General features: G+C 33.7%; 1 protein-coding gene across 1 annotated transcript in view; it reads right to left on the bottom strand.

The window, feature by feature from the left end:
• Window positions 1-3,990, bottom strand: part of LOC106478015 (stathmin-2-like) — a 29,481-nt gene extending 25,491 nt beyond the window's left edge. Inside the window, exon 1 of the mRNA XM_013938518.2 lies at window positions 3,884-3,990. Coding sequence (XP_013793972.1) covers window positions 3,884-3,899 — 16 coding nt within the window. The 5' untranslated portion in view covers window positions 3,900-3,990. The remainder of the gene's footprint in view (window positions 1-3,883) is intronic.
• Between the last annotated feature and the right edge of the window lie 14,030 nt (window positions 3,991-18,020).

The following is an 18,020-nucleotide window of genomic DNA, read 5'->3' as shown; positions in this document are numbered from 1 at the left end:
GCCAGCCCATGTGCCTGGATCTAGTTATATTAATTTTTTCTTCATGTGTATTGTTCCTACTCCCCTTGTTGTTGTCCTTAGTACCTCCCACGAACTCTACACAATGGGCTATCTGTGCTCTGCCCACCCCGGGTATCGAAACCAGGATTCTAGTGTTGTAAGTCCGCAGACATACCGCTGTGCCACTGGGGGGCTAGCCCATTGGGCTTAGCAACAAACCAACACATATAAACAATTTTTTTGGCTTTTATCAACGAAATGATTATAAGAACAAAGGAGATAAAGCATACCATAGAAAGAAACATTTTTAATGTTACTTTATTTCAAAGCAATTAAGATATGATGAAACCATAAATGATGTAGCATTTTTTTTTTCAATGCTAAAGGAAGCGATTTTCTATAATTATATAAAACAATATTATAGAAAAGTGTCTCTTTTAGCATTAACAATTTAAAAAAATAAGCCTAGAATCTCCAGTAGTCTTAATACGGAAATGTAGTTTTAAAATGTACTATTATGTACATACGAGAAAATTTAACATAAAATATTTTACTCATACCATTCATAAATTAGATTAGGCAGAAGTTTGAATAGGATTGTTCTAGAATATTTAGGGACTGCCGTTTGCGTTTCCTTCTTCACCTTTTAGATTAGGACTGCACGCACATACCTTACAGAAACATGGCATATCAAAATATTTTAGAATATTCTCAAATCCAAATACTTCCAAATAATGTGCTTCTAGATAGCGAAGAAGGCTTGACAGTCAAAACTGGTAGTTGAAATAAATACAAAACAAAGCATACTGACAACACGACCGGATATGGTTTAGTGTTAGCGTACCCAGACTGTGAATTCAAAGGTTCATGGCTAGCTTCATACTTTGGGGCTGTGAGTGCGTTATAAGAGTGATGATCAAATCCTACAATTCGATTAGAGTATCCCAAGAGTTGACGGTGAATACGGTTAACTAGTTTGTCTAGTAGTTCAAAATTAGGGACTGCTATGCGCAGGAATAGCCTTGTATGACTGTGCACGAAATTCCTAAACAATGTTCTCATATACTTTATCGCCAGGTTACACTTTTCTACCTATTTATCTGTTCTCCACCAAACTGATGACAAAAACAATGATAACTACAGTGTCCACAGTCATCTGGTGTTATATAGTGTCCAACAGTGGCCAAGTCTCATATACTATAGAATAAGCTTATTTTCACTGAATATACATATCAACAAATACATTAAAAAAAGCAGCTGATGCATCTATAAAAATCAACAACATGCACATTGAATTACAGTATCTTGTTAAAACAAAGTAACGCTAATTCGATGACGAGGAACCCACTTTGAGACTAATAATGGTTGGAGACGGCTTGAATGGGTAAGGAAGAAAACTTTAATATAAGTTTAACGTTTCGAAACGTTGTACATTTGCTGTTATGTTAAACTTATATTAATGTTTTTCTTCATTACCCATTCAAGCCGTCTCCAAAGTAACTCTAACGCATGTATTTTGTTAATATTTTTTCCAGTTTGTTCTCTCTTACGGCTTTTAGCTTTACAAGAATTCTTATAGCCCGAGAATATAATAAACGATGGTTTTAGAAGCAACAACCGCTCCTACAGAGGTCAGAGATATCCTGTGAGTATGGAAAATGTTTGTATCTACCAATGACGTTCTCTCCTAGCCTCTCTTTCTTCAGTGTTGTAGGCTCGTGCACAGAAATACTGTGTGAGTAAGGTTTTTCTAGAGCCAGGTCTTTAAGATTTAAACATCTGTGACGAAATTCTGGCGAAAAAGAATTTTGAGAGTTCTAATTTAGGCAAATACGGTAGTTTCTAGGTGAAAGCGTTACAGCACTATCATAAAGCTGTACATTATAAACCCTTAAGCTAACCGCAGAGTGACTGGAGAGCTTAAAGTTAGGTTTTTGCTTCATTGAACCAGCTATCCCAGTGAACATTTCGATATAATATGCCTTAGCAGAAACGAACCTACGTGCATGTCGTTGTATTCTACTGTAAGACACGCCTTTTGGCACACCAGACACACTGAAAAGGCGAAAAAAAAAGTTGCTGTCTGAGATGACTCATGTGTAGTTCAGCCAAGTCAAGGAGAGGAAATCACAACAGAAAGTGAAATAAAAAATAATTAAGCATGTAGATTTAGTAATCAGGTTTTATGCAAAACTGTGTGGTTCTTGTTTAAAAATTCATGGATTATAAAACTGAATACTTTACAATGTATAACAGTTGCAAAAAAATTTGTGAAGAGCCGTCTTGCATTGCTTATTAGAGCTGAAAATAAATTGTAAGAAATTAAATTTCACATAGTTTCGTACTACAAATTAGAAACAAAATCGATTTCTGATAGCACAGGACGTAATTAAGCATATTTTGCATCTTCGACTGGTCAAAATTCGTTCATATTGCTTGATTTTTGTCATTCTAAATTTTTGTGCTGTTTGGTTTTTGGTTAATTTATGTACTTTATGTAATTTCCTGTGTAAATAACAAAAAGAAAATGTTGATGTGAGAAGACAGATTCTTTTCAATGTCTATAAGAAATGATAGGCATCTATAGTACACTGAATTCGTATATCGTCTAAAATTAGTCATACTTTAAAATCATGGTTTACGGTTTGATTTGTTGTTAAGCACAAAACTACACAACGGACTATCTGTGTTCTGCACACCAAAGGTATCGAAACCCAAATGTTAGCGTTGTAAGCCTATAAACTTACCGCTGAGCCACTGGGGAGGGACGTATTTTAAAATATTTGGATTAAGAAATGAGATACGATTGAAGTTAACAATAGAATTATGTTACTAAAAATATAATCATGATTTCAAAACAGTTAAAAGATGAGAAGGATGTAAAACTCTCCACAGGGAGTAAATAAATTTATAAAATTTTTAATTCCTGATAACGATTAATCCACGCTTAATTTTTGGTTCACTTTTATTACTCACAAAGCCTTGTTAACTTTATTACTAACACAGTATAAGACAGTTATTAGAAGTAGTAAGTAGAAGCTACAAGTATATAATTGTCGATTAATTAATCACTACTCTGTTAAAGTATTCAATTTTGTAATTATTTACCCAAAGAATCAATAAGAACTTAGGGACAAATAAGTTTTTTTGTCAATCAAACTGGTATCTAATTATTTTCGTTCGTATTTATGATATTTTTATACAGCGAAATTTCACTTAAATATGTTTACTGCTAATGCATTTGTTCCAATGTTCCAAAAAAAAAAGATAAAACAAAACTTAACAGGCGTTTGCCAATTGGATAAATTATGCACGTTCACCTAACCCCCCACCAAAAAAAAAGATAATTCTTGAGTGGCTACTAACCAGTTCAAAGTGCAATATGAGTAACGATAGTAGGTACTTAGAAGTAGAGCTTAGATTTCACGAAAAAATATTAGAATGCATTAATAATACAAGAAACAACAGTCTGTCTACTAATTAGCCCAGAGAAAGAAACTGACTGTACATTTCTATATGAAGATCAATATATATTCCAGCTCTTCTAAAAGTAGTTTAACAAAATATTTCGAAATTTCAGTTGCTTTGCCAATGAAGGAATTGAAGCTTTAAATTTTACGAAGTTTTATATGAAAGAAACAAAACGAAATAACTTCAGCTACAAAACTACATACACATTTATAAAGAAACTTAAAACGTTTCCGCCCAAACACAATGGTTTACCTAATCGCTTCGTGTCTTGTTAAACTAAAAGTAGAGAATATACAGAGAAAACCTATTTCACATGCACCTGTTGTTCACAAAACCGTTTACACTACAAAAACAAAATATAAAGACGGTTATTTTTATGAATTATGATAATTAATTAGTGGATAATACTTACAGTCTGAATCAGACATGTCGTCAGTTATCTTTCTCAATCTGTCGCTGCGGATATCAGACGCTAGTATCGCCCTCGGTCTCTGCAGTGACTGTGTCCCTAAAAGACATTTTATACAACTAGAAACCAGAAGGTGGCAGCACAAGCTAAATAACGTAAGCAGAGCCAAAAAAAAAGAAATATGTGTACATGTACGTAAGCATTGCAATAGAGCTTCTTTGGTGTAAATAAGAAAAAGAAAGTTATTGTATTCTTCCCACTCATTTAGAGGAGTACAATGCTACTATAATAGTGTATTTAATGATATCCCTAATTATTTATAGCAATAACTAAGAAATTTGGGCCTGTATAAATACAGAGAACACATTCCTAATATTTAAATTTTTGTTTGTATTACATTTCTTCACTATAATGGTAGAGAGAGATATCTAAAAACGGAAATTGTAGAGAATCTACAGTGATTATTTGGGACTAATATGCTCGCGTAAATACTTTGAACATTAACACAATGTTAAGATAATAACTTAGGACATGCACGAAGCAAAAAAAAAAACTAGATATTATTTTACGTTGTATATAATAGTACGAAATGTATATACTTTGTGATAACTAGCAAATTCATTGTTTCCGAATTATTGAGCAAACCTACACAAAGGTTTATCTGTGCATATCAGCCCCTAATTTCAAACTAACAGATTAGAAGGAAGGAAGCAAGTTAACAGCGCCCACCGCCAACTTTTTAGCTCCTATTTTCTGACTTGAATGGTGCCCTATTATAGGACATCCACAGTCCCAAAAAGTAGAATGCGTTTTTTGGCGACAACGGTCCGCGAAACATGATCTCTCAGGTTTACACTGTGAGTATGTTAACCACTAAGCTATGCTCAGCTCCAGGTTATCGCAATTTTTTATCCTTAAAGACATTACTTGATGTCATGGTAAAGCGATCCGAGAAAATAACAATAATAATAGTAATAAATGTACAATTGCCATTTTTATTTCATTCCTAACATTCCTTTGTAAAAGCTGTGGTTTGACAGTAAAAAAAATAATTTTCACTCCATATAAAAATTAAGTACAGATAACATTAAAAGTAGTGGAAAAAGTGGAAATGGTCGTGACCATGTAATGTCATGAATTTCTTAACACAGCTTTATAATAATTCTAGTACTAAATATTTAACACAATAAACCACAAATTAACCATAAAAGATAATAAAAACTAATAAAAGATCTAAGTAGGAAATCTACTATAAACTAATAAAAGATCTAAGTAGGAAATCTACTATAAACTAATAAAAGATCTAAGTAGGAAATCTACTATAAACTAACAAAAAATCGAGATAGGAAATCTACTAAAAACTAACAAAAAATCTACGTAGGAATTCTACTAAAAATTATTAAAAGTTCTATGTATGAAATCTACTAAAATTTAACAAAAGATCTAGGTATGAAATCTTAAAAAAACTAATAAAAGTTCTAGGTATGAAATCTACTAAACTAATTAAAGATCTAGGTGGGAATTCTACTAAAAATTAATAAAAGATCTAAGTATGAAATTCACTAAAAACTAATAGAAGGGCGAGGTTTACCTGATCGTTCCAATCTCGTATAATAAGAACCTCCCTTATAAGGCGCTCGACCCTGTTGTTGTGCAGTAAGAACCTCCGTTATAAGGAGCTCGACCCTTTTGGACCGTTTTATGGACTGTCATAAAAAATAGTTGTGTTTAAAAAGTAACAATAGTTCGTTTAAAGGAAAGCGTGAAATTGGTAATGGCAATTAACGTTTTGACTAAAAACCCATCTTTTTTGCGCATTCTATAACATATAGATTTACATTGTAATGTGAGTTCTCGGTGAAACTTAGATCGGGCGAATAGAGAATAATTCTATTCCGCTTCATATTTCTTTCAGGTGCCCTCAGTGGCACATCGAAGTGTCTGCGGACTTACAACGCTAGAAACCGGCTTTCGATACCCGTAATGGGAGAGCACAAATAGCCCATTGTGTAGCTTTGTGTTAAATTACAAACAAATTCTTCAACGATTTTTCATTATATAAAAATACTTGACTATCCATTAATTTATTTATAATGTTTTAGTGTATATTTTGTTTATAAGAACAAGTGTGTACTCTTTCAAAGAGAAAGGTATTTTGAGACTGCTTTTCTTTTTTTCTCTATGAAGGTCTACAAACATGTGTGTAGACAAAATTAGCTTATGAATATATTTAAGTTAAGGTATATTCGTATTTTTTATTTTTATTTTTACTTTTAGTTAGCGCTTTTATGACAAAAAGGGTCGGTCAACCTTCCTATCTTGGGCAATCTCCTGGGGCCAAGCTAAAACTTGTCTGTGTATAGATGAGTTACAAGCGGTTGTTCGGAAGACCTTGTCCTCCTTTAACTTGATATTGTGACTAAGTCATGGCGTATGCGGTGAGGACCTACGGATGACTAAACCTCACAGTTCCCTTGGTTTTTCGCCTAGTGAAAGCGTATTTTGTCCAGTAGCACTGATTTTTCTTTCTTTCATTTTTGTTAGATGAAAAGAACAGAGGAACTTGATCAACACACAAAAATACTCATGAACAAGATGTAAAGGTGTGATATGCACAGATAGCTTTTATTGCAGGAAAAAATAAGTTATGTTTTACTTGAAACAGTTTTGTCAAATCTTGTTATTGTTCTGGTCGAGTTTGACTTACTTATTCTGCAAAACTTGTCCTATCGATCATGAGCTTTACTAGAAACAAACAAGTAATGCTAAATTGGATAATACTCCACGTCAGTGTTCAGGGTATGGAATTTGTTACGAGTGTGTTTTATAGAAAAGCCATATCAGACTATCTGCTGTGGCCACCGAGGGGAATCGAACGCCTGATTCCAGTGTGGTAAATCCGTAGACTTACCTCTGGTCTACCGTGTAACTGGAATTTGTTATCCAGTATGAACAAATATGTTTCAAATATTTCTTAAACTTTTGTTTTTCTTTCTATTACATGTCTTGATTTTACAATACATTACATAATCTATAAATGATTATCGTTAAATAATCAATACGTTTACAACATAATTTTTTATCAGTTTACTATCTATAATATCACATGTTTCCGGGGTGAATAACTCGGAAGATGGTAATCTATAGTGGTTTGCATCCCAACTTGTCTCCCGGTGAGTTAGCGGTGTGTTTATGGACTTACAACGCGAAAATCTGGGTTCCGATGCCCTAATGTGGACAGAGCGCGGATAGTCCATTGCGTAGCTTTGCATTAAAAATGAGCAACAGCCTTTTAGTCTGTACTGTGGTAACTATTTGACTGATGTTAATTGTAAGTAATTATGGGAACGATACAGATACAGTAGCCACAAACAATGTGTAATTGTAAATAAATGCTCAATTTACCATCTTACAATACGCTATTATAGAAAAAGGAATAAATTGTTCAATGTACTGGTATTTTGTGTTTGCTTTAAACAGAACAGTGCATCTCGTTGTATGCTACCATAAGTTTATTACTGTATAGTTGTGAAATATCATTTCTAGTGTCCTGCACTACTCTTCTTACTTCAGCTAAGTTCCTTGATTACTGTTCGACCTTATTAGTCTCCATATTAGCACACATAGCTTTAAACAGAACAGTGCATCTCTTATATGCTACCATAAGTTTATTACTGTATAGTTGTGAAATATCATTTCTAGTGTCCGGAAACTAAAAAGACCGAACAGTAATTAAGAAACTTAACTGAAGTAGGAAGAGTAGTGTAGGACACTAGAAATGATATTTCATAACTATACAGTAGTAAACTTATGGTAGCATATAACGAGATGCACTGTTCTGTTTAAAGCTATGTGTGCTAATATGGAAACTAATAAGGTCGAACAGTAGTCAAGGAACTTAGCTGAAGTAGGAAGAGTAGTGTAATATTAGCACACACAACCTCAAGTTGCGCAGGACAAACCTTCGTTTCGAATATTCCATTTCCTCTTTTTTTTTTCCACGCGACGTTTTACCACAATGTCTGCATGCTTGGCATCACAGTTTTGTTAGAAGGTGAATCAATTTCCAAGATCTGTTATTCTTTAGGGAATGGCATGATGGATAAAAATAGATTTGTATCGGTCTGCAATCAGGATGGCATCAATTCTGTGTAGATTTCCAAAACCATTAGCTGAGATACAGCCCTCACTTGTATTGACCCCCAGTATGCTTTACTGTACATTCGTCATAATACGGTTCTCCTTTTTGTCATCGAACAAATTGTCATTAAATTCTCCCCAAAAATTTCGTTTGGATTCACCTGAAAATACCACCTTCGTTCATTTCATTGTTTGAAGTATGATGCTCATTTTAGCTTTTTAGTTTGGTTAACCATTCTGAGAAAACGTTTTCGAGCAGATACATTTTCAATGAGACCATTTCATACTAATGCATATCTAACTGTTCTGGAGATGACATTTCTCAACCCATAATTACAGCTAAGTCATTGGCAATATCTCTTCTGAATTGATATGTATCACTTAAAAGATTATATCAGAGTTAGTTGACATTACCTTTGACGGGTTTGGATTTTCTACCTCGCTCACTTCTATTACTAACACTAGCAGTTTCACGTACCCTTTTCATTGTTTCCATACAGTTCCTATTGGAACATAAATTTTTTGCCCCAATATGTTGCACAGAGTAGTAACCTTCACCAGCCAAAACTTTGATTTCTACACGTTTCTCCTGTGATATTTCTATCCTAAGAACCATGTGGGCAATCACCACACTACTGTTGAGAATGGCATGCCTTTCTGTAATTTTTTTAAGCGTTATTCTATTGTGGAACTGTTTAAATAGCTGTATGGCAGCCAATCACAGTGTAAGTCATTGTAACGCAAGTGTACCCTAAGACAGTTCATTTTCATAAAATAAAAGTGGAGCAATCAATTTGCATTTTATTCTCTAGTTCGGAAATTATTTCCAACACTGTCTGGTAAGATATCCTCTTGACCAATGCTCTTTACGCATACTGAGCTACCTATAAATGGGTGTTTACGATCTATGAAATTAATACAAGGATGAGTGCCTAGGCTCTACCGCCCCTTTCTCCACTGCCGCTGGTGTTTTATGTGATGACCCTGATCATAGACTGTTACACTGCAAATCAATTCACAATGCAAGAGGCTATTGTGCAATAAGATGCGGTCAGTATTGTGCTACTCCTACTTATATGCTTCTCAAAGTCCATAAACCATGTGCAGATGACGATTTCTGATGACCAATTTGAACATTCTAAAAGCACAGAAGTCTTTGTGAGATGCTGCGAATGATATAGTATGCATTCTTATTTGTACTTGTGGATGAATTAGTAAGTTAGCTTGGACATGAGGCTGGATGCTTTCCTTTAACCCTGCAGGAATTGGTCTAAAAGCTCATTCCTATATTGAGGAATCGCCTGAGGTTAAACATGTACGTGCATGGTTTGTTCTTAGACAAAAACCAAACGTTTATCATACCCAACTATACAAATATGCACGTTAACCTATAGAGTGAAAAGAGACGCATTTGTTTTTCAACTTTCTGGATGTTTACCTTAATATTATACTTGTAACCTACAACCTCCATAAATCACTTGATAAAATATTCGTGACATACTCTGTGCAATTTTTGCAGTGTTGTATCACCGGCAAGACAATAATAAATCTCTCGGACTTTTGCAGACACTTAAGTAAACCAATTCTTTGTCCAGCAGTAACAAACTTCCACTTGTCACATACCATAAACCTTCTCGTACCTGTTTTCAACAGCTCATCTTCTTTTCATGAGTGTGCTTTGGGAGAAGTTTGTGAATGTAGCTTTTGTGTCATTTTTCTAGAATTAAGTTCGTGTGAATCATCTTCATTACATTTTCAAGAGAGAAGTCATTCGATAGCTGTATTTTGGGATTGCTTTTAATAAGAAGCTGCTTTTTTTACTACTTACGGTATGCAACAGGAAGCCGGTTGTGGAGTAGCACGTTTTTTATCTCTGGGAATCAGACATTCCTTTGCTTTAGCGACACAATCATTATATGACACTAAAGATATTAAATTCTTCAAAACGTTAAAATTTCGAGCTTTGCGTGCTCTTATAATTACGAAATAGGCAAATTTCACATTGGAAAGTCCTCTTTGTAATGATTCCTAAAGGAGTTGTCTATTTTAGGCATCATCTGCACAAAATCTTAATTACTGCTATGAGAAGACAACGGCTTTTATCCTATGGAGTCACAGGTGTCAAGTATGGCCCAGGACAAAACTTATAGGTCGTGAATAAACCGCTCTAGACTAACTTTAATTATATTTGCTTGAAATTTTATAAAAGGTTGTTTAAAGTATTTGTTTCAATCAAGTTTTTGCATTTATATTTTGAGTTTCTCTGTCTAATGACTTTCTGAAATTGCTTGACGTGAAACTAAATGCATCATTTTATTACTCTAAATCATAGCATTTTCATACCATGAAAAAAAGGAATACCTAAGTTATGAACGTTTTACTATTTGAATTAATCTTTTCGATGTGCATATAATTAAATAAACTATAATACCCAATTATATGTTTTGAGTGTAAGTTCCTTCAAATAAAACTGAATATAAATGTGGATTTGTAGAAGACTTTTAATGGATAGTATTCAGAATATTCAATTACATTATATTGTTAGGTAGCTCATTTTAATAGAACATATTTTAGAAGTTAAAATGATCTAATTCATAAAAACGTTTCCTATGTCTATGGCGATCGGACTTTTTTATTGTTCTTATCGCAGAGTAGAGGAAATGATTGGAATTATTTTGCAGACTACATGTAATTTCCTATTTGATCACGTATCAAAAAAGAGACTTTTTCCTGAAGATGGGGAAGATGAAAGAGGATAGAAGATTAGGAAACAAGTTTGCAGTATTATATTATGCCTTGTCAGAGCAAGTTTCGATAGTATCTTTTGAAATTACTAGTAGAGGTTATACTCTCCTCTGATGGCTCAGCGGTAAATCTGGGGGTTTAACGCTAAAACTCAGGGTTCTATTTCCCCTACAAATAGATACAATGCAAATAACCCATTGTGCAGCTTATCTATCTCACAATGTATCAATGATTTATCTCCACTATAGGTTACGTTTAGTTCCTGAGTCAGCAATTTTGTTTGTGAGCATGACAGAGCAGTCTGTAATACATGTTTATCCTGACTTTCTAAACAAGTTCCAAACAAGCCTGACCCCTTACATCTTCCTTGAATGGTAGTAATTATGGTTTTTCTTGGGCTTGAATCAAGGCAAAGACCTCAGATTTAAAAGATAAGCTGTTCAAACATCTGGAAATGTAAATATTTTGACTTCTCCATTTACATACTGTATGCTACTAGTTATATTCACAGCATTATAAGGAAAGTAGTCATATTTTTCTTTATGTAACATTTTAAGGTTTTGTATAAACATTACATTAAACTACGAATGAGAACTGAGAGACCAACTTCCGAACATTGCCCATAACTTTACTATTAATATATATACTTATGCAAATATTTTAAATTAGCTGTATCTGATCTTTAGAAGAAAGAAGGAACACATCTCGAGATTTCCTGATGATTTATCATCCAAATAACGCATCGAAAAAACAACTGAACACGGCGTTATTCACATAATACTACACTATAGACGCCAATTAGCATACATCGCATACAATTTTAAAAGTTAACTTTTTAAATAAATACTCATCACATACATACACAACTTTTGAGTTTCTGTAAACCTTTAGGTGGCAAAAAGTTACTGAGGTGATTTTAACTGTAATAAACAGCTACATTAAATCGTCAAGTAAGTGCCTTTAACTTTAGAGGTTTCGAGTCCTTAATTTTAGTCTATGTAAGGTTTCTCGAGGAACGACAATACTTTGGTAGTATCTTTACAAGATTAATTACATGGTTTAAAACAAAGAAGTCGTGTTATTTTCGTAATCATAATGTAGATAAAAGTTACTATTTTTTGTCTAACGTATTTTTCTTTTTATTTGACGCTTGTATCTCTTATATCTGTATTAAAGAACGGGGTAAATAATTAACTCTATTATATGTTTTTTTGCCTTACAACTATGAATACTTGCGAGTTCAATTCTATAAATGATGAGAAATGGTATTTTATGAAAATAACTTGATTTACTTATTAAATTACCAGAACGAGATGGGGTTGTTTTAAGATAATTTTTTTATTTAAATAAACTATACATTAACATTGGTAAGTAGGTAGTAAAAATTAGACAATATTCTGATTTTTTGAGAAAAGGGAGCATTATAAAAAAAAAGAAATGACCGATGTACGTAATATCAATTTGAAGAAATTAGAGCACAGTAAAAAATTAATGTCATCTTCAGTTTCGAATCGTGTCTTTAGGATACTGCTATTTTGTAGCCGAACCACACAATTGTTTTACTAAATAATTAACCTTCTTTCGAACTCTCGTTTACTACCAATCGCATGATTGTTTCATTATCAGGTGATATCTATGTGAATCACGTACTTTACAAAAAAATGCCACGGGATCTTTGGTCCCTTTATGTTGAACAAGCCTTAAACAAAGCTATGTATCTGTGCAATATATGACAGATAATACTTAGACATACATGTTTTGAAACACATTCAATTACTGGACCGAATATAGTCTAATCACTTCAGTCGTGATACCAGAAAAGCACATGTCATAAATTGGATAAATAACAGTAATTAAAAGACCAGATAATCCGAACACTTTCGTAAGATAAACCTTCTTTCATCTCTTGAAACGAGGCAAGATAACAACGGACAATGAAAACAAAAACAAGTAACATGAGAAATTAAATAACTCTTCCAATTCACAAGCAGAACGAAAATTCAGTCGTACAGTTTGTTTGTTGTTAAGTGTGTCCATCACTGGTATCAAACCAAGTTTTTAGCGTTATAAGCCTTTTATCTTACTGCTGAGCCACTGGGAGGCCAGTTCAATGGAAAAACAATAGGGTATCTTCAATAGCCGCAGCATGTGAAATTCTTTTAAGCAGGATTAGAGTAAATTAATCTATGAGATTTGTTTTTCCTTTATATTAGCTATATTTTTTGTGTGCCAACAATACCAAGGGTTTGTTTTGTTTTAAGTTAAGCAGAAAGCTACACAACGGGCTATTTATGCTCTGCTCACCACGGGTATCGAAACCCGGTTTCCAGCATTGTAATTCTGCAGACATACCGCTGTGCCACTGTGGGCGCGATACCAAGGATGGGGCGCGCGTATACCCGACTCAATTTTATTACTCATTGGAATCTCTACCAGCCTACACTCAAATTGGAATTCTTTTAGATAAGATTAGAGTAAATTAATCTATGAGACCTTGGGCATGGTCAAATATATTAATCGAAAGGATTTGATCCATTGAGTCCAAAACTATAATTAGATTTCAAATCGGACAAGAGACGACGGAGCTATGAGCTAAATGTTTGTACTTAAGAAAAACAAATAAAAATAACTCAGAGTTGTTCCATGAGCCGCTATGCCGTGGCTAAAAATATAACTGTTTAAACTTTAAAGTATGATAAAAATTCTAACCTGATCTCAGTACTAAGGTCGTCGCTACAAAATTATGAGCCCTCTGTAAGTTATTTATCATAGGTCCTTTTTAATAGATACATTTGTAGTGAAATGTTTTACCTATAGAAATATAAATTTTCCAATCACCCAACTTTTTATATTGTTATTAATGTGTGGCAATTTACTTTATAACTGTTTAGTCATGATTTGTCACAAAGTTTTCAATAACTTTCTGAAAATTCTACCTTCTTGCAATATCATTTCGATCAAAGCCATGGACAACCTTACGAGACACTTTTGCGATATAGACGATTTAAACAAATTCAACATTTACTGAAGCTATAAGTGTCATCCCGAGAACAATGCACACATCAGGATATACCGCTACTATATCACTTTTCTAAATAAAACGCAGTTTGTCAAGAATGAAAAATGTATCAATGAGAATTATAGCGGTCTTTGAAGTTCAACCGATGTATAAGTTCCGTCAACATCAAAATTAACTCAATCGGCGCTGGATGGTGCTATTTCTAGATCCTTAACATCACACAGGAATTCAAAACTGTACATGTGATTATGAAGCTACTCAAGTCTATCCCAATTTCATTCAGTTAGAAACCGCTCTTATGTAGCAATGATTGGCTATTCTCATATTCTTAGATATCGAGGTGTTTCTTTAATCTAACATGAGCATGCAGTAGTTCTAGAACAATGATAATCCCTCTGTTGGATTTTTGGCTCTTGTCATGACTTCTTCAAAACCATTTTTTTCATGCTGAAGAAGAGTTTACCGTATGCTATTTCACTAACTTATTGGCAATACCAGTTCCCATAATTGGTCTATGCTTTTTCATCCTGACCGAACTTATGTATACAAACACATCATATCAAACTATTAAACAAATTAAGAATATTTATGATTCTATATTTTCTGGTAATGACCCAGTTTCAGAGTAGGTTTCACTTTCTGTTGTAGTTTTCTTCAATTTCATTAATTCTGACAATATTCCTTTTGTTTGGTATTTTACCACTTTTAAAGTTTCAATCTTATATTCTCATCTGGTATCGGAAATTGTTCTGAAAGCAATATTGGCAGAGGACTTCAAAACAGTACACATTATTTGAACACACTCGAAAAACAGTTTTAACCAGTTACAAGACTTTGCAGCATCCCACAGTACAAGGTTCGTAGAAAGACAGCCACGATAAATAAAACATACCATCTAGTTGAAACAACGAAGGTTGCACAGCCTTGTGTTTGCTTCTCATATTTGCGCTGTTATCATATCCCGGACCTTAGCAGTCTTCATACGGTATACTTTATTTAGTAACCTCTTCAAGATTGACCTCTGACAAAAAAGAGCTTGTGGTCTCCTCAACATTAATGAAATAATTTTTAAAGACTTACTTCTCTTCCATGGATATTCACCGCTCTTAAAACTAACAGCTGCTTCTCCTTATGACTTAGGTCAGAGGTACAGTCCATCTTTATAGACTGGACGTTTAATTTTTAGAACAACTTCTTTTAAAAACATCTATACTAACTCATTTTGACTTTAGGGCTCTAATAATGTCTTACTTCGTTGTTTATTAATATGTGAACATGTTCATTCATTACGGGATCAAATTTTGAAATCAATTCCACCAAAAGTTTCTCTATCAAGTTCCTAATTATCGCACTTATTCTCTCATCTACGCCTGTTGAATGCTCTCGTTCAACTTACGTTAAATTTTAAGCTGTATTATACACTCATAATCCATTTTCATCTAGAGTCATAATTCCTTCCGTTTCATAAGACATTGCATATGTAAACAGCCTTTCTCGCAAGAATTTTGAATATACTACCAAAATCAAAAATATTTCATCAGTAACTAAACCTTATGTGAGCTTATGACTGCAGGTTGTAAGTTCTTCTGCCAGATGTATGGTTCAAAACCTAATATGCCAATGTAACAGCTTCACTATAAAATGTTTTAGTAAAAAGGATACACCAAAAATCAAGTTCCTGTCTACCATTGACAACACCCTATTGCAAAACGCCAGACGTCAACTGCAAGTAATGGTTTGAAAGGATGGCGATCAGCCACGATCACCACAAGTGTATATTACAAAAACTGAATGGGATTTGACTGATTGATTACCTCAGTAGGCTGGAGAAGTGATAACCTCTTACTTTGCTCCTGAAAAGACCTATTCAGGTAACTTATGTATCTTAGTGGTATTCTCAAATAACTGATTTCTGCACAAGTATCGGATAGGTACACTTTATAGCGGGATGATCAATCAGAAAGTAACCTGAATGTAATGTCTCGGTGACTAGATCTTTAGTTTTTCTTTTGTCGAGGTGAATATTTCTAGAACCAATCACAACGAAAGCCAAGTAGAGCTCTCAAAAATGGAAACCTCAGTTTCTTTGTATTTCAATTGTATGAACACGTGACTTACAATATTCGTGGACTGTTACTGAAAAACATTATCCAGTCAAACAGCGAAGGGATGCTACAGCATTTACGCGGTCAAAATGAGTGTTATTTGATATGAAAGAGAGACAAAGCCATAAGCAAAAGCGGAATAACTGTACTTGGGAGCCTGAGGCTAATTTTATTTTGGAGGTCTTTTGTTATGGATTTTTATTAACAATGCATGTGCGGGTATAGTATATAGTACATTTACACAATTTACATGTACTGTGTTTAGGCTAACTGAGAAACAAACAGAAAAGACCTTAACAATTTGAGGGACGCATCTTAGAAAAAAAATTTCCAAAACAAATTTAATTTTGGAATTTCTTGTAACATTGCATTTGAATCTATTGTTATTCTCGTGTTGATGGATAATATTCCTGGTGAGTCATTCGAGAAGGAAGCTGCGCATCTAAAATTGTGAGCCTAGAGCTACAGTTAACCTTAATACGCCCCTGACCATACTATAATGTCCAACCTCTGTGCCACCCGACTATAAATTATCCCTCACGTCACACGTGTAAAGTTAAGTGCGAAACATAAGAACACAGAATATTCTTTCAAAGTATACAATTCCTCCAACAGATGCAGTCATGGTGCATAAGGCAAGAAATTCAACCTCCATAATCTCATATATAACATACCTTTATTACTGGTTTGTAAAAACTTCGGGTGAGTCATTTCTGTGTGTTCGTTATGTGATACAATAAAATAAGTACAATAAAACAAGCAGTGATGATAAATATAAAAATGTCCTCCAATGAGTCGGTGGTAACTTTAAGAACTTACAACTCTAAAATCCTGTGTTCGATTCCTACAGTGTAAAAAACAATTGCAGATAGCCCATCGTCTACCTTTTTGCTAAATACAATATTACAATAACCCTTCACAGTAATATGGGGAACGTTTTAATTTTAAAAGACATAACTTTCAAATAATTCACATTTTGCCAGCAAAACGTTATATCATTGACGACGATAGAACGAAACCACTTATTGAAGGCTTCTGTAACACATGACTATACAACAGGATAGCTCCTTTGGCTTAATCGACCTGGTTAGCAGACAGGAAATGCATACATACCACGAAAAACTTTACTGACCTAACGTTGAAGTTCTCGTAGGACGATTACCTTCCCATCTGAGACAAATAAGGCGCGGGAGTTGCCTGCCACGTGTAAGAAGTTCAACGGCTTTCAAATGTTTTTAAGTTCCCTCCTAATAAGGTAAACTTGTGTAAGTGCTTGTACAGTAATACAGCGTGAGGCAAAAGTATTTTGCAAAAAGCTTTTATTTATTATAATATAATATTAGAATATTAATGGTTAATCTAATTTTCTTGGCACTGATTAACATGCTCTTTCATAATTATTTTAATTTGCTTTGGTCAGTTTTGACGTATAACAGTTTAAAGTATATATTATTTCTCATGACTTTTTGGCAAGTTACGCTTGCCTCACCCATTGTAATAATAGCCATTGTAAGTCAGATGAGTGTCAATTTGTGTTCTTTGTGCACTCAGTTTACTTATTTTTATTATAAAACCTATGAATCAAGAATGTTGCTCTAATGATTATTATCATTACTATTTTATATAAGCCGTAACTTAAATTACAAAGAACTAATCATAAATACATCAAACTGCTTAATTCAATGCATTATTTGAACGTAAAATTAAAATATTTATCAAGACCTATTCTAATGTGCAGTTGCGCAGAAAATGTGTAGTTACCAAAGTAGTTTTGTGCCTTTGGGAACTAAGCTTGCGCAGAGTAGTTTCAGAGTCTCATTTTTTCTGTTCTTCGACTAAATCCATCGTTACAGCTGATTGAAAACGATTTCCCGCCTTTGCTTTTGATTTTTTTATTTCACCTATCATCTAATAGCTGTTGAACTTTTGTCATATTTTCTAGTTTCTCAATTGACATTTTTAGTAGCACAGTAACTGCATCCTCTATTTCTCTAGTCAACAACAACTACAGCAGCCATGAAACAAAAATATGTAAATTTATATTAAGATTAAAAAATTACTTAGAATAACATTTTTCGAAGGAACGTTTCATTTAAATCACAGAACCTAATATTCTAGCTAATTAACTCTA

The sequence above is a fragment of the Limulus polyphemus genome, unplaced genomic scaffold (genome assembly GCF_000517525.1).
Source record: "Limulus polyphemus unplaced genomic scaffold, Limulus_polyphemus-2.1.2 Scaffold172, whole genome shotgun sequence".
In the NCBI taxonomy this organism is placed as follows: Eukaryota; Metazoa; Arthropoda; class Merostomata; order Xiphosura; family Limulidae; genus Limulus; species Limulus polyphemus.
This window is presented reverse-complemented; position numbering and strand designations above follow the sequence as displayed.